The following is a 21,474-nucleotide window of genomic DNA, read 5'->3' on the forward strand; positions in this document are numbered from 1 at the left end:
AGGAGACATTGCTCCTGTTGTTTGTTGCCACTGAAAGCAAGATCATTTTTTCTGAAGGTCAATACCGGTGATCAGTTTCAAAGACAGTACACATACATGATTTTCATCTTCAGTTTACATTATGCAAGGTTGCAACTGTTAATTTGAAACAGACTTTACCATGCTATCATTGTATTGTTTTTCTATAGCCTTGTGTCAGTATGCTTTAAGGAGAATTCCATGTAGCTACTGAATGTGTATCAATACAGTACCCTTGTCTCACCTCGTGTCACTGACTGAACGGATCAGTGTCGCTGTTTACAATGTGATGCGTGATGCAGATAGAGGAACAAGATGATTCTGATATCTTTATTGTTGTACAGGATATTTCAAGGCTGCTTCTGGCTCCTGACGTGTGATCAGGCCAAATGAGAGAATGATGTATTACTCGTACAATACCTTCCTGTGGCCACTCTGTCGTGGTGGTTTACGGGTGTCGGGAGAAAGAGCATACTCATTCAACTGCACTTTTCCTGTGATATCCTTTAGTACAGTTATCTAGATAGTTAACACGCAATTATTTCATTTATGCCTGATGATGTCATTCCTTAAAATATGGCCATATGTGCTAAGAAATACTTTAACCAACTGATACGTCTGATTGGCCATGTCTGATTGACCATACATATTATTGGCCATACATTTGATTGATCATACATCTGATTGGTCATACATCTGATTGACCATACATCTTATTGGCCATACATCTAAATGGCCATACAACATATTTGCCAGATGTCAGATTGGCCATACGTCTGACTGGCCATATGTCTGATTGGCTGCAAGTGTGATCAGCCATTCGACTTATTGGCCATAAGTCAGACTTGGCCATGCGTCTGACATCAATACTTCAGCCTATAGCCATACATTTCCTTGAGTCTGATATGGTTATGAGAACTATATGTGTAACAATACATCTGTCATACATGTAACCACACAAGTATACAGCTCTGTCATACAGTGTAGAGGGATATGCAACTATCTATGTTAAACCATGCAGGATTTAGGGCTATTATTACTTTGTGTTCTGGTACTCCAGACTTCCTGGAAGCTGCATATAGATAGGGTCTTTAGGGGGGGAGCTTTGCCAGGACAAGGGTCTCCTCCTTGTGTTGAAGGAGGTGTCTGCTCAGAATGGACAGACACAAGTGTAAGTTATTATGTTGTTGCAATCTCATTAAAATCGCTACTGCTAAACAAAGATCTGAGGATATCCCATCACGGGTCACGTCAGAACGATCTTTCGCGAATTTTGACTGACCAATGAAATGACTGACAAGAAATTGACATTATTCAGTTGAATGTTTTTGCAGAACTTTGACATAGGTAAAGATAAAAAATGTGATTTGCAAACATTACAAACATATGGTAAAAATGTCTTCTTTGGTCACAGACTTGCTCATACTTTTCTTTGAAGTTCTGAAAATATTCCATTTACTCTCAAGTTTGCCATATTTGTGTGTTTGAGTGAGGCAGAAGACCAAAACTTGCAAGAGTAAGAAACAAAAAAGGCGTGTTGTCAGCCAATTGAACATCTTGTCATTGTCATACCAATGTATCAAAGTTTTTCACAGAAGTTGACTTTTCCTGCAATCATAAAGGGCCCTTGTCCTGCTTTGTCCTTTCTTTCTGGACCCATGAAGATTCTGGGGTAGAATAGGTCTTCAGCAACCCATGCTTGCCGTAAAAGGCGACTATGCTTGTCGTAAAAGGCGACTAATGGGGTTGGGTGGTCAGGCTTGCTGACTTGGTTGATGCATGTCATCGATCCCAATTGAAATGACTGACAAGAAATCGACATTAGCCAATAAGAAGGCAGCTTTCTCGAGCTTTACGACACTAGTTTCAAACTGGCAACTACGCTTCGAAACATATTTTGACGTATTCTCGATTAAAAAATTAAAACTGATAAGATGGCCTAGATTGTATGGATATAATCATAAAACCTATAACTGTCGTTCGGAATACCCCGTGTTAAATATTTGTGGTTGCATGATAAGAAAACACATTCCGACAGTTACTTTCATGATCTGGTAAGCGACCCTCTGATTGGTTGGATGAAAGGACATTTTGACGTGACCCTTAATGGGATGTCCTCAGATCTTTGTTAGCGATAGTGAGAACTAAGATGTGATTTTAATGAGATTGGTTGTTGTTGTTTGCTTAAATCAGTTAAAAATATCTCTGTTTTAACTTATAAGACCAATTTTTGTGCTTGCCGTTTGAGATGAATGGTGGCTGTAACATGTGACCTGGAGGAGTGTAGGTCGTCATGCCACACATACCTGGATCATTGCTATCAACCTCTGTTCTGCCTGGCCCAAAATATTCACAGTTGACTTGGACTGTGCCATAAGACAACATTCACCCACCTGATTCCCATTTTAGTCAGCCCTTGATGTAGTGTGATCGTCTCTGTGGTCTCAAGGTAGAGCATCCGCCCGGAGAGCAGAAGGTCTGGAGTTTGATCCCTGGCTGCATCATACCAAAAGATGGTACCCTGTCTGGCGCTCAGCATTGAGGCACTAAAGGACTGGTCAGCTTGGAGTCACTATACTGTGTCTGAGTGGGGTATTCATGTTAAACTGCAGCATGGTATCTCGGTGGGCTAGCACTATAAAATCAATGCACATCGCTATGTAAGTGCAATATTCTTGGACGCGATTTAAACCCCATTTCACCTCAACTTTTCACCTCCAGAGGAGATTTGTTGATGAGCTATGAACAGTGGTACCTGTCCATGCAGACAAGGGTGCCACCCACTGACATGTGGGAGTAAACACGGGCCTTGTGTGTTTGAGTTTACCATGTGTCTTGGATGTACAAGTACTGGAAACTTCTCCTTGAGCAGGATATATATTAGAATGTTAACTTCATCAGACTGAAATCTGTGTGAGGGAAGGTTCACTTGAAGTTTTACTTGTCCTCAGCACAATATATGTGTAGTTGTCTCAGTCTTGTGAACTAGCGGGAGTTTTGAAGGCTGCATACCGGTATACGAAAGTACAATCATATGGTGAAAGCTTCAACTTGGGCCATAGACTTGCTCATAGATAGAAGTTCACAAAATCGGCCTTTGTCAATCATTTTAGCCATGGTCATGTTGTTTGCATCATATCAAGTCTAAAATGTTTATGAAAAATAAAAGTTTCAAGTTGTCAGCTGTTTGATCATGTCTGATAACGTTTATATAATTGTTTAAAGTTTTCTGCAACTTCATAATTTTACATTTCCAGTGGTCCAGAAAGAGCCCTTATATTTCCTTGTCCATTGTACAAAAAATAAGATAAGTTAAAACTTTAAAGAAACCCAGGTTAGATATCACTTTGTGCAACTGATTACTCAAGCTTTGTTATCATAACAAGTTACCCAATAATTTCACTTTGCATTTGTCCAGGAGTTAGGTGTTAACCAAGCTCATCCGCACAAGACGTTATCTGAAGTCTGTCAGCCACGAGTACACACGATTACAGCTAGGTTCATTCACCTCACTGTATGGTGCATTCAAGCAGACAACATGGAAACTTGTCCTCAAAAGTGGTGTACTTAGTGAATTTTTAATAGCATTATGAACTATCTAGTTCTGGAGTGAGTTAACATGTCTCTCCTCTTGACATGGCTGAATTTGGTGTAGACAGAGTCTGGAGTTTCACTGTTAAATCTTAATTAATGTGGTCTGTGAGATGGGGGTGATAGAGCACGGGTGTGTGATATCCCTGCACACGCTGGGTTCCTAGGGGTTGGGTATATCAGTATTTATCACATATCTCTCTCCTGTTTGTCTATACCCTGCTGTTTCACGTCAATAACGCTTCCCATTATCTAGGATCTTTCAAACTAAACACAGAGTTTTGAGCCATTGTTCAAACACAGAGGAACAATTTGCAGTCATTTTGAATGCCTATCAGATATCAAGTCTGTTTGGGATTTATTGTGTGTGGATAACTAATAGCATAGCCTGCATGTTGATAGTGATATCTCTGCCATATATTTGCTGGTGTATAGTCATGTTTATGACATGGTGAATATTGGTAATACACATGGAATACAGGATTTACTACCTCAATGCCTGTGTGTGAGTATCTGTTTGATTTCAACTCTCAGCTGCCAGGATAATCTTTAGATGTTCAAAAATAGATTGTTTGTCCCAATGTTTTCCACACTGTTAGTGTCATATTAAGTGGATTATTGCCAATATTAAATTGAAAAAATGTACAGTGTCAATCAGACGCAGTGAAAATCTAAATTAAGATTTCTTTGCAGTAGTGAGTCACTTACGTATAGACTATTAAATATTCTGGTTTGGAGGGGAGGGGGAGGGGAAGGAGGGGGTAAGGTCTGGGAGTTTAGTTGTGTACTACTCAAAGAAGTTAAAGAACATCTGATACTATAGTTAATTCTGTCATTGTTCTTTAACTTCTTTTGACTGGTATATCTATGGACCTTTTTCTGCATAGATACTCATGGGTCTATTCAAAGAATAATATGATCAAGACAAATGGAAAAGTTCATGATTAACAGTAACCATTGTCTTGTGATTGGTTTACCAACACAATTGTACATCATTGCATCAATGTTAACTTTTGATATTTTAACTTGCCATCCATCTATTGCAAATCTTTTGTTAGCTATAGCACGTAACTGGACTGGACAATCCAGTGATTGACATCATGAGCATCAATCTACGCAATTAGGATATATAATAACATGCATCAAGCAAGTCAGCGAATCTGTCCACCCAATCTTTTAAGTCTCCTCTTATGACAAGCACGGGTTGCTGAAGACTAATTCTAACCCGTGTCTCCACAGGTCACTCATGTTGTCAACCACTGGTTTAACTGACTAGAATGGCTTATTTACAGGATGTAGTGATATACCTAGACTATGCCAACTCTGGCGTAAGACAAGACTTACTGAGAACAATCCGGCAGACGTCTGCAGCTCCCTTTTATATGACTAGCTGATTAATATACAAATACGAAACAGTCCTTAGCTGATACTCATTGCAATAACTACAGCACTACTCACTACTAAAATCTGGGGCGATCGGGTAGCCTAGTGGTTAAAGAGTTCGCTCGTCATGCCGAAGACCCGGGTTCGATTCCCGACATGGGTACAATGTGAAGCCCATTTCTGGTGTCCCCAGCCGTGATATTGCTAGAATATTGCTAAAAGCAACGTAAAACCATACTTACTCACTCACCCACTCATTACTGAAATCTAATTTAAGTTGCATTAAGTGTTAATTCTATTTTTCTCTAATCTATCTCACAGCTGGGTGTCCATGAATTCATGTGACATGTAGTTTTTGAAGGACATGTTGAGTTATCCAGGTTGGATTACGGTAGTTGATAAACTGATGCTTGTAAATTGGTACCTGGAGTTGCAACCTCATAAAAGGCAACTGTAAATATATACATGTATGTATGAAACAATGTGTACACCCATTGCATCTGCAGGAGTTTCTCATTTCAATTACTATCAACAACAGGGGAAATACTAAATGCTACTTAAGTGTTTCTACAAAGAGCATGTTATAGCTCAGACATTGCCAACAGTTCAGGAAAAGTAATTCCCACATGCTTAGTGGTGCTTGAGCAAACCAAGTGGAACTGATTATTTGTTGACATATACAGGCAGATTGACATGATCCAGTGATCCAGGCACAGCTTCGATGTACAACATGGAAGGGGTCTCCCCTTACTACTGTGTGTCAATGTTTCCGACGCTTGTGTCATGTGAATGTCAGAGTGAGTGTACAAAATAGGGCTGGGACGAGTCCAAATTTACTACCCGGGTACCCGACCCCCTATTACCCGAACCTACCCGGGTATCCACTGCAAGTTTCAAGAGTTGGGAAAAAAATGTCTGATTGGTAATTGTTTTACCGCAGCCTTGGCTAAAACTATTTAGATACATGTATCAAACAATCAGATCATTCATTCACTGAAGTTGACTGAAGCTTTATCTTTACTCAGACATATACAAGTCAAAAGGTATGTGTGCATGGTCAGAAAGAAATGCGAACATAAGCGACTTGTAGTGTAACCACTGAGCTATGTTGAGTATTTGTCATCAAACAATATATCATGTGACTAACCAGGGGTCCGGCTGGTCCTGTGGGTACCCGGGTCTTACTCTGGACCGACCCGACCCGAGTACCCGAGTTACCCGTCCCAGCCCTAGTACAAACGTTTACCTCAGTGTCTAATCTATGAATGTACTTATGGAATGAAAATAAAAGATTTTTTTTAGTTTTCATGCTATATTCAGAATCTAGTCTGGAACAAATACTTGAAAGACATTCATTTAATTCAAATTGTAAGATTGAATCATGAGATTTTATGCATACACAAGGAAAAAATGTCAGCCCTCCAGTATGGATTTTTGGATTTATTCTTCAAATATCGAAGTCTTTGATCAGATTAGTTTTTGCATTTACCAAGATACGTTTCCTAATCCTTCATGGATTACCTCCCTTTACATATAGATTTACTGGTGGGGCTCCCTATCGGTGTGGATCAATGGCCATCCAGCAGGACAGGCTGCATGGCAGTGTTGTGTTGACACTTTGATGTATGGCACCAATCAACTGCCCAGGCTATTGTTTATTTACAACTCTGCATGCCATACATCGTTAATTTTACAATCCTTAGATATATAAGCCATCAAGTACACATCAAATTATTTTTGCTCCCTTTTTTTTATGGCATGATGAAATGAATTACTTGTGGTAACAATTCAAAAAAAGAAATTGGTTTATATGCATGGCATGTGATAGTGTCCGATTTTACAATATAGGCTTTGAAACACTAAACTTGTAAACAGTTGTTGTTGTTTTTCTCCTTTTGTTGGGGAATTTTACATCCAGATTTTCCTTGAATGGGTTAAATGTATTTTTCATTAACCACTAATTTGCAAGTAAGGATAAGATATGTGGATCAACCATTTTTTTTATTACACTTAGCTCCTAATCTTAATAAAGAAGTTGTTCATCCATATATATTATCCTTACTTAGTACTCCTTAGTACTTCTAATTGCCTCTCAAAGAAGTTACTCTAATTGTCTGACCCCACAGTTAAACTGTCCATGGTTACAGGATATAAATTGCCATAGTGTAAGCTACTGATGGCTGGAGGGGTCACAGACAGGGGATGTGATCTGTTAGTAACACTGGAGTGAGTGAGTGAGTATGGTTTTTACGCCGCTTTTAGCAATATTCCAGCAATATCACGGCGGGGGACACCAGAAATGGGCTTCACACATTGTACCCATGTTGGGAATCGAACCCGGGTCTTCTGCATGACGACAAACGCTTTAACCACTAGGCTACCCGACCGCCCCTTAGTAACACTTGAGGACCAGCAGCCAGCTCCAGTGGTCACACTTCTAGGTAACAGGAAAGTTTGAAAGTACTCCAGAACCTGTGAATACTTCTTTAGATTCAAAGCAATAGTGGGTAATCAGGCATTAAATTACCTATTGATCTGGCTGCAGTTGAAATCCTGCTTTGTGTATAACTTTAAGATCAACATACCCTTATGACGCTCTTAGCGCTAAAATGATCATAACTCCCATACTTCAACATAGCCTTACGATACGCATAATGCTAAGATGATGGAAACTCCCATACTTTAACATAGCCTTAGAATAGTTGTAATGCTAAGATGATGGAAACTCCCATACTTCAATATAGCCTTACAAGTAAATGTAATGCTAAGATGATGGTAACTCCCATACTTCAACATAGTCTTACGATACTCATAATGCTAAGATGATGGTAACTCCCATACTTCAACATAGTCTTACGATACTCATAATGCTAAGATGATGGTAACTCCCATACTTTAACATAGCATTACGATAGTTGTAATGCTAAGATGATGCTAACTCCCATACTTTTAATATATCCATACGATACTCATAATGCTAATGTAACGGCCATAAAATTTCCGAGTCCCGTGATGGGATTCGAACCACGGACCTTCTGATCCGAGGTCGGACGCCTTGTCCACATGACCAAAGAGGTTAACCCCGTCAGCAAGCTGACAAGGTAAGGATGTCATCTGTGGGATGACTACACGCCCTGCTACATACTCCCCCGTCAACAGAAGGCACGTCCCGGGCCGCATAGTAGGGAACTGAGGCTTATTTTGCTCAAATCTAATATGAACGTGCTCAGCCCCACGTTGGGCGCCAATGTAACGGCCATAAAATTTCCAAGTCCCGTGATGGGATTCGAACCACGGACCTTCTGATCCAAGGTCGGACGCCTTGTCCACATGACCAAAGAGGTTAACTCCGTCAGCAAGCTGACAAGGTAAGGATGTCATCTGTGGGATGACTACACGCCCTGCTACACTAAGATGATGGTAACTCCCATACTTCAACATAGCCTTACGATAAATGTAATGCTAAGATGATGGTAACTCCCATACTTTATTATATCCATACGATACTCATAATGCTAAGATGATGGTAACTCCCATGCTTCAACATAGCCTTACAAGTAAATGTAATGCTAAGATGATGGTAACTCCCATACTTTAACATATCCATACAATACTCATAATGCTAAGATGATGGAAACTCCCATACTTCAACATAGCCTTACAAGTAAATGTTATGCTAAGATGATGGTAACTCCCATACTTCAACATAGCCTTATGATACTCATAATGCTAAGATGATGCTAACTCCCGTATTTTAACATAGTCTTACGATAATCATAGTGCTAAGCTGATGGTAACTCCTATACTTCAACATAGCCTTACGATAAATGTAATGCTAAGATGATGGTAACTCCCATACTTTGACATAGCCTTACGATACTCATAATGCTAAGATGATGCTAACTCCCGTATTTTAACATAGCCTTACGATAGTTGTAATGCTAAGATGATGGTTACTCCCATACTTCAACATAGCCTTACGATACTCATAATGCTAAGATGATGGTAACTCCCATACTTTGACATAGCCTTACGATACTCATAATGCTAAGATGATGGTAACTCCCATACTTTAACATAGCCTTACGATAGTTGTAATGCTAAGATGATGGTAACTCCCATACTTCAACATAGCCTTACGATACTCATAATGCTAAGATGATGCTAACTCCCGTACTTTAACATAGCATTACGATAGTTGTAATGCTAAGATGATGGTAACTCCCATACTTCAACATAGCATTACGATAGTTGTAATGCTAAGATGATGGTAACTCCCATACTTCAACATAGCCTTACGATAGTTGAAATGCTAAGATGATGGTAACTCCCATACTTCAACATAGCCTTACGATACTCATAATGCTAAGATGATGGTAACTCCCATACTTCAACATAGCCTTACGATACTCATAATGCTAAGATGATGGTAACTCCCATACTTTAACATATCCTTACGATACTCATAATGCTAAGATGATGGTAACTCCCATACTTTAACATAGCATTACGATAGTTGTAATGCTAAGATGATGGTAACTCCCATACTTCAACATAGCCTTACGATACTCATAATGCTAAGATGATGGTAACTCCCATACTTCAACATAGCCTTACGATAGTTGAAATGCTAAGATGATGGTAACTCCCATACTTCAACATAGCCTTACGATACTCATAATGCTAAGATGATGGTAACTCCCATACTTCAACATAGCCTTAGAATACTCTTAATGCTACAATGATGGTAACTCCCATACTTTAACATATCCTTACGATACTCATAATGCTACGATGATGGTAACTCCCATACTTTAACATAGCCTTATGATACTCACGATGCTAAGATGATGGTAACTCCCATGCTTCAACATAGCCCTACGATGGTCGTAGCACTGAGGTCACTTTGTGGAATGGGGCCCTGGAGATTTGAATGAGGACCTTGTATAAAAAAAATTAAAATAAGTAATGAGTAGTACATTGTAATAGGTTTAAATATGTTTATGAATTGCAATTTAAAGTGACTAATTTGATTGAATTTCCTCTTTTCAGATAAAAAGAAACATCACTTGAGACACAATGGACAAGATAGTCGTGATACAGATGATCATACAGTGTTTCTTACGAAGAAAGAATCATGACTAAAGACTCTCTACCTTGGTGAAATTATTATGTGAATGAAAAGGTTCAGATTACTTGATGGAAATTACAGTAGAATGAGAAATAACATACCAATTATTTTTCCATATCACTACACAAACCATTTGTAATTTGTCTGTCTGTCAACTTTAATTTTCCATATTCAGAATTGCAACCTACAAATTTCTGAAATTCCTTAAATGAACATGTATACTGACAAAGAATGAAAGACCACTTAATGAAGTGTTGCTAAAGTAATTAACCTAACTCCAGTCATTAATTAACACAGAGCTTAATCGTACTGTGCAATATCCCAGTGGCTTACTGTATGGATTACATGGCTTATCTACTTAGCTCTGCCTAATGAGCCTTCTCTTCACGGGATGTGGGAAGGCTGATCTCAGGAGTTGCTCACAGTGGGATTACCGAGAACAGTGAACCAGGCCACTAGTGTAGCTTGCAGCTATGTCTGGCAACACTGGAAACTGGTGCATTGATTGAAATTAATATTTGGAAAGTGTGAGTAATAACAAAGCTTGCCTACTTTCCATTGGGATATATATTTTGTGTTTTTTATTGCGCATTGGTGGAAGTAATACTTGGTAAAGTTTAGAGACATGGATGACCATTTATTATTCAAGAAGATGTGAATATTGCTGAACTTCTGGAGAATGATCTTGGAGGGATGTGACCTGTACTTGAGCACTAGGACCTTACACAGCACACACCTGTGCAGGTGTCAGGATACCCAGGATGGAGACATAGCAAGTTGCACCTCCAGACAGCAGAAGATGTTTGTGTGACTGTCAGCCGCAATACAACTGTTGGCTTGCAGTTGGACATCTTCATCCACAGCACTGCAAGGCAATTTCTAGTGCATGCATGTTGGATGTAGGTAGAAGTGATGATCTGAAGGACCAACGTGTATGATGCTAAATGGTCTGCTTTACTGTTGGATGAATTTGGGGCAGTATCTCCATGTTTTGTGTTATTTTGTACGTTTTTTCATCAGATTATTCCAGGAAAAATAGAAAAACAAGTGAATGAATGAGCCAGTCATTGATGGGAGTGACAATCAATTTCAACCTCTGATGTGATCTGACATTAGAGACACTGTATGGAGGCCCCCTCAATCTCCATGTGAAGATGCTAGTTTCCTAAAGAGTTGTGTCACGATCGGATGTCACATTGTTGAGTGTGATGGCATGTTGATTGATCTTTCTGTTCTGAAGAAGAATAGGAGGAGGATGTGAGAATCCTAGCCTTATAATCCTCCTGATGTGTTGATGTGCCAAAGTCATTGATAAGGTTGAGAAACAGTTGAGTCAGAAAATGGACAAAATGGCTGCCATGCATGAAGACACGGAGACCACCGACTCGTACACGGACGGCAGCTCCTCAGGGGAGTTCATCATTGTACGCAAGTTGGAGGAGGCTGCACGACTGGCAGACCAAAAGCAGAAAAAACTTGCCTCAGGTAAGAAACTTATTTTTGGCTTTTGATTCTTTTAGTATTATTGTACCCCTTAAGATAGAGGTTAGAAATGATCTTCAGCAACCCATGATTGTTGTAAGTGGCGTTCGGGTTCGGGTAGTCAGACTCGTTGACTTGATTGATGAATGTCATCGTATCAAAATGGGTAGATCAGTGCTCATGATGTCAGTCACTGGATTGTCTAGTCTAGACTTAATTGTTTGTAGACTGCTGTCATATAGCTGGAATATTGCTGACTGTGGCTTTGAACAACAATTCAAGTCATATTATTGAAGTGTTTATATGAATGATGAAGCATGACCCAGACTTAAAGAAGAAATAAAAGACTTTGTTTTGGTGTACATCAATATGATCTTTGAACCATATAATGCATACATATGAAGGATAAACATCTTTTATAACTAAGAGATAGGGGTGAGGAAGATATGTTTCAAAACAACAATGTTTTTCCAGTGCAGAATTTCTGCAGTGTAGCATCCATGAATGTTTTTGTTGAATTCCTTCAGTCACTGCCTGCAGAGGTCCAGTGTTAAATTGTAAGAATGTAGGTTTATGGTTTGTTTTAGACTGTTTATAATGTTGTGATAATTTGGTGACCCTTGGTGACTGTTGGTAAATTGTGATAAATCCTAAAATGTGGAAAGAATGTATCACGGCATGTTTAGTACCTGTTGTAATCTGAATCAGTCGGATGACAGGCATCAATTTCTGACAATCATTGTGATCTGAGTGGCTTGGAAATTCTCGGAGATCAATTAATTACGGAATTTTTAACCAAATGAGGCTGTACAATATGGATGGGCAATCAACAAAAGATACCCGATAACATCCCATATGTGGTCTAAAGTCAAGTGAACTCATAAACAGTTGGATATGCACAGTTGCAAAGTGAAATGGAATTTTAGTTGAGTAAAGTTATCTCCCTTTGTCGGTAGGACAAATCTGGGAGATGTTTGATAGCTTATTTACATGGCTGCAATTCAGAAATATATTCTTGGTGTTCTCAGCGGTTTACCTTGACTTACAAAAGTGGGGATCCAGAGGACCTCCAATAAATATTTTTAAGGGTCCTGTCAAGTAATGAAATGGTGTGGAGTACTATATGTATTGATAATAACTTTAGATTCTGGAATGAGTGAGTATGGTTTTATGCAACTTTTAGCAATATTCCAGCAATATCATGGCGGGGGACACCAGAAATGGGCTTCACACAATGTACCCATGTTGGGATTCAAACCCGGGTCTTCATTGTGACAAGTGAACACTTGAACCACAAGGCTACCCGACCACCCCTGATCCTGGAATTAATCAATGATCATGTGGACAGTGGTCATGATGGATGAAATAACAGGTACCTATAACTGCTCTTGATGCACTGTAGGTACAATGAATATTATTGTGCGTTCCTTGGGATGCAGAATATTCTTTTTCAGGGTCCAATCTTAACATTTGTGAGTACTGGACGCATATCTGTGCGTCGCATAAAACCCTGCTTCTCTCATGTATCTTACACTTACACAGTCTATCACCTATTCTTGGTGTTCCCACCATGGTATAGCTGAAATGGTGTCCTCCCAAAACTTCTACAGCTTAAAACAACAAAGTTTATGGTCCACTGCACCACTAATCTCCTGGCTATTACCAATTGGAGGTCTACGTTATGGGAGGGAACCCCTGTTGGGCACTGATTGGAACAGTCCAATTAATTAAGTGTACAACATACAACAAAACAATTTGAAGACAATGAAGACATTTTACTCATATAGCACTGGTATAAATAAATACTACACACACTTTTTGCACTAGACTACTTACTAATTTAATGTAAGCACTGGTATAAATAAATAGTACACACACTAATTTAATGTCACAACTGGCCTCACTCTGTCACATACAGCACTAAAATTACTATATTTCAAGTCTCTTAACCAAGTTTGAGAAGATGACCAACAGCATCAAGGAACTCGATAGGGGTTTTCTGTCCTTGAGTCAACATGTCCTTAAGACGTCTCAGGCGATTTTCAGTCTCTCTGTAAACTCGCTTCCTGCTGGGTGGGGGCGGCACCAAAGTCTAACTGTGCGATTTTTGTCCTGTCTGCACACTCAATCTTCTTAATCACTTCTACAAATTGGTAGATAATTGGGTGGCGATGGGGTAAGGTTCTGTTAAGGCGATGGTGAAATCCCTCAAGATTGTTGTTGGTGCGAGGGCCGGCTGTCTGGTGGTGATTCCACAAAGGTATTGGAAACTGAGCATCATCGTCAACCCAGTTGATGACCATATAGTCATTGAAGTCTTCAGCTCTCGGAACTGGTGGATTTGCCTGCATAGCATCCAACCAGGTGTCCTGGACATCAAGCAAGGGCAGGAGGGCAAGTCCAGCAGCTCTTCTGATCCATTGTTGTACTGCAGGATCTTCCTTGTACTGTACTGCTAATCCAAGATCCTGTGTCTTCCGCCAGATTGCCTGACAATAATGAAAAAAACAACCTTTGACGTCGGCATTCGGGAACTCTGTGTTGACGGCACGAATGTCAGCCTTCTCAAAATCCGTCTGGACAGTGGCAGGAGCGAGGGGACGGTTGAATCTCTGTTGGACTTCTGTTTTGAATCGGCTGAACAGTCTGGTGTAAGTTGTGGTCTGTCTGTCAGGCAGGAGGGCGAAGACAAGTGGGCACATACAAGAACGACTTCTTGCATGTATGATGTATACCTGGTTCCACAGATCTGGGCAAGATTTTAATGTTCTGTCCATGTATACAGTGTCTACAGACTGCAAAGCTTGGAGTTGGTCATGGGTAGAAAATCTTGTTGGCATCTCCATCAGTGAAAAGCAGGAATGGGCTGCTGTCTGTTGTTTCAGTCCAGTTTCCTTCAAGTTGGACTTCAGCTCTTGTCTGTGGGAGTGCTGGGATGTTCTTCCGCCTGTGTCGGTACAAGGCACTGCTTATGGATGGGAACGATGGCAGCAGCTGTGGCGGGTCTTCTGTAGCTACCTCATCGTTGAACAGGGTACGCATCGACGTGGTTTCTTCTCTGGCCCTCTTCCTCATGGTACTGATGAATCTTACTCTACTGCTGTCTTCAGGTGGATGAGTGTGATCAGAGACATTTCTGATGAAGTCACGTACAGTGGTGAATCTGCCCTTACAAGTGGAGTCTACGCACTTCCAGTGAATGCATGTCTGTCTGACAACATTCTTGTTATAACGATAGCCATCTATTATAATCTTCTTTATCTCCAAATAAGTTGTTTTCATTAGTACATCTGTAACTATTTAATCTTCCCAAAGTACCCTTCCTTGCCTTTCTAAAACAACATCAGAAAGAAGCTAATGAGTCTTCTTAATTACAGGAGGACTATACTATTATAACAATAGGTAAACTCAATCAGCCATGACAACTCTCTGTAGATGTTTTGGCATGTAGAAGTTTTGGGAGTGAACCGCTGAAATCCAACTGTTAACATAACTAAAAAACAAACATACAGGATCACATGTGATTTAACACTCATGGGTATTCCAAATAAGAATAAAGGTCCCTACCTATATGCTTGTCAGAGGCAACTAAACAGATTGGGTGGTCAAACTCAGTGATTTGGTCCATTGCATGACATTATATCTCAATTGCATTGGTGGATGTCCAATCAGTTGATGGTCTGGTCCAAATATAGCTGGAGTGTGGCATTTAAGAAAAACATTTCCCCAAAACACCTTTGTTTATAAATGTTGGTTTGTACATGTACAAATAACATTATCAACACTTTGACAAACAGATGGTGAAAATCTGTTTAGTAATATTTTCAGTTGATTGTAGCACAAATGATGTAAAGAGGTTGCAAGTTTTCTCATAGCTTGACAACGTTGCATTAAGTGAAAATGAAAAGAATCAATAGGGTATCTTTATACAATGTAAACTTATGAATGTGAATTTCCATTTTTCACTTGGCTGTTTATCAGTGAAAGGGAGACAACTCAAGTTAGTAAACCAGCTCACTATTGAACATGAATTTCAATGATTGCAATGGAAGTCAACATATGCTACCAGGTATGGCCATAATACATTAATTATTTCATTGTCAACTCTGCCTTACATCATTTTATGGTACAAACAAGTACCTAGAAAAGTAGAATATGAGTCCTATTGACATACTATTACCAAACAAACATGTGAATCCCATCTGTTACCAGTTAATACACACAGGTTCCTCTGTTTGTGTGAAAGTAAACTAAATGTGGAAAGTATGATGCTTCTTGTCCAGTAATAATTTTAAATTTGAAAGGAAATCTAATAAATAATCAAATATTATTACCGCCTAATGATCGGAGATGAAAAAATAGGACATAAAGATATGTCTTAAAGAAATATTATTTATCGTATTAAATTCGGGACTGTATGGTCCAGTATAATATTTGATAAACAGAAATTTGGATTAGCCAGTCCATTGTCACTTCTAACATTTTCATAACAGTGTATATGCAGAGGGTGTCAAAATACATAATAGATTCAACATTCTGTTCAGCCTAGTCTTTTTATAGCATGTCATAGAATTTCTGCACAGAGCTGCAAAGAAATTTATGAGAACAGTTCACTACAGTTAATATTTTAAATTTGAAAGGAAATCTAATAAATAATAAAATATTATTGCTGCCTTATGATCGGAGATGAAAAAATAGGACATAAATATATGTCTTAAAGAAATATTATTTATCGTATTAAATTCGGGACTGTATGGTGATTAGGAAGCCAGCTGCAGTTTTAAGTCCACAGCAGAATGACTGTCATATAAATAAATAAATAAATTATTGACATAGCTATTTATTTTTATTTTTATTTCAATCGGCCTTGTATGGAAATACTGGAAGAAATCCGTAAGACATAAACTTAAAAAAGGGTGGCCTAATGTGACTTGGATACTGAAGTACAACAGTTGTAGTGTAAAGTTTTCCCCTTCGTCCATGCAGGTATCATAAACAGGTGAGGTAGGGTAGTGGAGTGGTGTAAGTGTTTGCTCGCCACACTAAGGACCCAGGTTTAATTCCCCACATGGGCACAATGTGTGAAGCCTATTTCTGATGTTCCCCTACTGTGATATTCCTGGATTAATGCTAAAAGCTGTTTAAAATCCAACTCACTCACTCACTCACTCACCGTAACATATTAAATCTGACCTCCTAACCTAAAAGAGCTGTGGTATTTAGTACAATCCCAGCTTTTTTGTAGTATTCAAGATGGATTATGAAGCATGCATTCCTAATCATTTCACTCAAGCCCCATTACCCACCTATTATCTCTTACGTCAATCTCGAACCTCGTGTAAGACCATATATAGATTACATGATAATACCTGATTTTTACACACTGAGCAAATCTGATTGTCAGTGAAGGCTTTATGTTTGGTACTAAGCCCTGTGTAGCCAGATTCCTTCCAGTAATTGTTACCGCTCATTGCATGCTGGGTAATTGTGACTCTCTTGACTTTTTATCTCATTCGTACAAGAGTAATTGCTGGCGATTGGTGTTGTGTACAATTGGCAATGGTGATTTAAAGAAGAGATGAAAGACTTAAAGATCTGGTAGGAGCAATTAGTTTTTATTTCTTTTTCATTATGGTGTTACAAATTTGTTCAGAATTAATGATTGCTATTTTAGAAACCTAAGTGGGAATTAATGTAAGCTTCATAATTCATAATGACGACAGGGCTGTTAGTTTGGGTTTCAATATGCTGGTAATGTTGTAGGATTTGAAAAAAATGCATTCAGGTAAGATTTTCCATATATTTTAAAGTCAAAATGCCTTTTACAACTAAAACACGATTCCATCTGTTGTAAGGGAGATAACTCTGCTGATATTTTATATGTGGACAGGGGCTGAAATGAGCCCTTGTCATCATTTGATATACCATTATTATCCTGTCTTTAGATCACCTTTGTACTGACACCTAAATACAATAGAAAACATTCATTTGAAAGTTTAAAAGTATTTGAGAATGCCATTTATATGATTTAAGCTGTAAATTGTATTCCTTATCTAAAATATTAGCCTGCTGGTACACAGATTTTGCAAACGTTGGGGAAAATAGAAGGAGAAAATACCAAATACAGTAAACTACTTTTATAACGAATGCGCTCATAATACACTGACGTATACAACGTTCTGTTGTTTGGTCCCGGGCATTTGATGCATATATCCTGTATATATATAGATCCTTATAATGAACTATGGCTATAACAAACTAGTGGTCCCTTTGAGTTCGTTCTAACCATAGTTTACTGTATGTTCTTTAAAGCTTGTTTGAACAACAGTTAAGATTGATTGAAGAAAAAAACTATATATGTTGCTGATAACAGGCAGTCGAAAAGCAATATTACTAATTATTATGTCCTCAGGTAAAAATTAAACTCTTTGTAATTGGTGTCCAGTGGGTTTAATTCAAGTTCCAGAATTAAGAATTAAGGATTCTGATCCTTGAACCAATTAGAAATAATCTGCTTCAGCTGAAAATATAATCCTATCAAGTTACATTTTATTTTATCATGGAATTATAAGATTACCATGCATTGTGTATTGTGTAGGGTGATGTTGCCAGGTTTTCTAAATTTCTCATTATAATCAAAGACTTTGGAAACAATTATATTAATGAAATGTAGTAAAAAATGTATATGTTTTATTTCTCTTTTCATCCTAATGTTACAACATAGTGAATGTTGTACAGTTTCTGGAATACTATTTCACATTATCAATGCTGCAAGTTATTAGTTTGACATTTGGTTTTTAACATTTTCCTGCAGGTAAACGAGGAATCTGTGGTAATGATTATATACCCAGCAGTAGGACATTTCTTTGCTCACCTATGAAATGTATTCATTGTAAATTTAACACAAATCTAAATATTGATATATTATAATCACATCTGCTACAGCAAAAGTCACTCATTATAAGTGTAAATGTGATATCTGTGACTAACAACTTAAAAAATGGTATTTTTTTCCCTCTTTTATGAATACATGCAATGTGAATTTAACATATAAAGTCTCTTGACTTGTGCTATATCATAATCAAATTTGCCTTGACAAGCATTGCCCCGTATATATCTTTGATCTGTCAATCCCTCAGGCAAACAAACCAGCCATTACACAGTTGCATGGGTTTCTATAGTGTTGCCATACATTCATGTGTAGCAGTATAAACAGGGAGCAAGGACTGAGCCAACTCGCCCATGCTGTACTGGTCTCGACGTCCACTGGCCTTTGTTGTGCACAATGCTGTATTTCCTCACGCCAATCAATCAAACGCTTACATATTTACCATGGTGCTCACTACACGCCATGTAGACCACAGGTAAAGCACAAAGGGCAATCTGAGGGGGATTATTAATACCAGTTTGGACCCACTCAATACCTTGCTCTTATGGATAACTGGGGAGCATATTAACATCAATATTGAATTTTATCATTTTATACATAATTAGTCCTGAATTAAAGTAGAAATAGAAAATAGGAATATTCCTGTTCATGAAAAATTTATTGTTATATTAACTTAACCTATATCATTTTACAGAAATAATTGGTGACTGGTAAAGTTTGGTATAAAAGTTGTGATACATCCCCTTACTTCCTTTTAATCTCACAGATTAATAAAACAAGATCAAAGGGCTTTCAGGTTTGGTCATTGACTTTTTGTAAGGAATGTGGTTAATCTTAATTCTGTACAAGCTTACAGTGAAACAGGGATGGCTGTGAATGCCATGAACAGCACTGTAGGGTTGATGGTTGACCTTGCAGCACTATTTGCCTTGTAGGCCTCTATGTGTAAATGACTTTGACATGTTAAATGCTGATATGGAAATATTTTGTATGACCAAAAGTAATGAAGACTCTTCTTTGACCAGATGAACTCTAAAATTCTTGATGTGAATTCATTTTCCATACACGGATAACTTGGGGTGGGTTTGTTGTTTGTAGTATTAATTTTTTTGTATTTAATCATTTGGTAACATGTTTTCAACAAAAATAGCAATTAAGTAACTGAATTTTGGAGAAACAAATGATGCTGTTTCCTGACTTATGTCCTAGCATTCTTGTATTTTAGGTTTACCTCTTTTCCAAGAAGCTCTACCTCTGCTTGTTTATATTCTGTTTTTAAGGTAAACAGAATTTGAATGTATTGAATGACTTAATGTTGTTCAACATGGTTTTACAAGTGTATATTATGAAAAAAATCAGTCTGCTATGAGAGTTATTCAACCTGGTCTTCCAAATATAGAAAGGGAGTTATGGAAAAAAAATCAGTCGCTATGAGAGTTATTCAACAAGGTTTTCCAAATATAGAAAGTGAATTACTGAAAAAAATCAGTCACTATGAGAGTTATTCAACAAGCACCTGCAAAGCCTTTCTGTGCTCACATGTCTTGCTAAGTATTAACAAACACTGTTGCATTTAACTGTCTCTTTTGTCAGTCAGTAAGTCAACAATGTACACAAATCCTTTACATTGTAGCCAGTGCCTTTTAGAGTATGTACACTATTACATGGAGAGATCCTATAACTGCTGCCATAATACACCTTCTTATCAGTGTAAGTATTCCTCACTGTTAGATTATTCCACAATATTCCAGCTATATGACGGCGGTCTGTAAATAATCGAGTCTGGACCAGACAATCCAGTGATTTACATCATGAACATCGATCCACGCAATTGGGATCGATGACATGCATCAACCAAGTCAGCGAGCCTGACCACCCGATCCCGTTAGTCGCCTTTTACGACAAGCATAGTCACCTTTTACGGCAAGCATGGATTGCTGAAGACCTATTCTACCCCAACGCTGTTATAATGAACACATGTAGTTGTCAGCATGCATTTTAAGCAATGTGTATGGCAATGCTTCTTTGGAATTGGAATTTATTTGTCATTAGCAGTTGTCATACATGCATGTGAAAGGGCACCATATCTTACAGTTACAGATATAGGGTATAAAGCATTACCCAACCCCTCATTTTTGCTGGTGGAGTAAACACAGCTGTCTCAAATTTTAAAGCCCACTCAATGATTTGCAAAATCAAGTTCATATTCATCACTTAAAACACACTTTTCATATTTGAGTAACATACTGAAATGAAGTATATCCTTTCATTATATGTCTTCATTATTTGCTTAGTAATCCTTCGACCCGTGAAGATCCGGAGTAGAATAGGTCTTCAGCAACCCATGCTTGCCGTAAAAGGCGACTATGCTTGTCGTAAAAGGCGACTAACGGGATCAGGTGGTCAGGCTCGCTGACTTGGTTGATGCATGTTATCGTATCCCAATTGCTTGGATCGATGCTCATAACGTCAATCACTGGATTGTCTGGTCCAGACTCGATTATTTACAGACCACCATCATATAGCTTGAATATTGCTGAGTGCGGTGTTCCAAAACAAACTTAGTAATCCTTCAAATTCAGTTATCCAGACAGGATTAATGCTTGCAATATATTGTGATACATTTTGCTGTGCAACCAGCAAAATTTATATATTTTACGATATAATAATAAAACAACACCTTAAATTCCTGTCAGGTTTCCCGATAATGTTATGATCCATAGAAAGATTACCTCGATTTAATCAACTCTAATTATTTTTAATCTGGGCTGTAAAAGGCAGGTTCAAGTTGATATGTCTTAATTTGGGTCAACTTGAAATATATACTGTGTGGGAAATATTACCATCCGTTATGTATCGATTATATTTTTATAAGAGCCATGTATATTAAAATACTGAAAGCAAAAAAGTGTATAAAACTTCGTATTTGAGTTATCTCTTGGACATATTTTGACCTGGCAACAGTTCGAAGGAACACCTC

General features: G+C 38.3%; 1 protein-coding gene across 13 annotated transcripts in view; it reads left to right on the plus strand.

Annotated features, from left to right (window-relative positions):
• Window positions 1–21,474, plus strand: part of LOC124147753 (cytosolic carboxypeptidase 2-like) — a 98,987-nt gene that overhangs the window by 16,833 nt on the left and 60,680 nt on the right. For 12 of the 13 annotated variants that reach the window (XM_048383091.1, XM_046518562.2, XM_046518601.2 and 9 more), the window contains exon 2: window positions 10,045–11,608. In XM_048383091.1, coding sequence (XP_048239048.1) covers window positions 11,464–11,608 — 145 coding nt within the window. In that variant the 5' untranslated portion in view covers window positions 10,045–11,463. Of the gene's footprint in view, window positions 1–4,098; window positions 4,115–10,044; window positions 11,609–21,474 lie in introns of those variants that run through there. The other variant, XM_048383115.1, reaches the window with a different exon arrangement.

This window comes from Haliotis rufescens, unplaced genomic scaffold (assembly GCF_023055435.1).
Source record: "Haliotis rufescens isolate VD_foot unplaced genomic scaffold, xgHalRufe1.0.p SCAF_1, whole genome shotgun sequence".
In the NCBI taxonomy this organism is placed as follows: domain Eukaryota; kingdom Metazoa; phylum Mollusca; class Gastropoda; order Lepetellida; family Haliotidae; genus Haliotis; species Haliotis rufescens.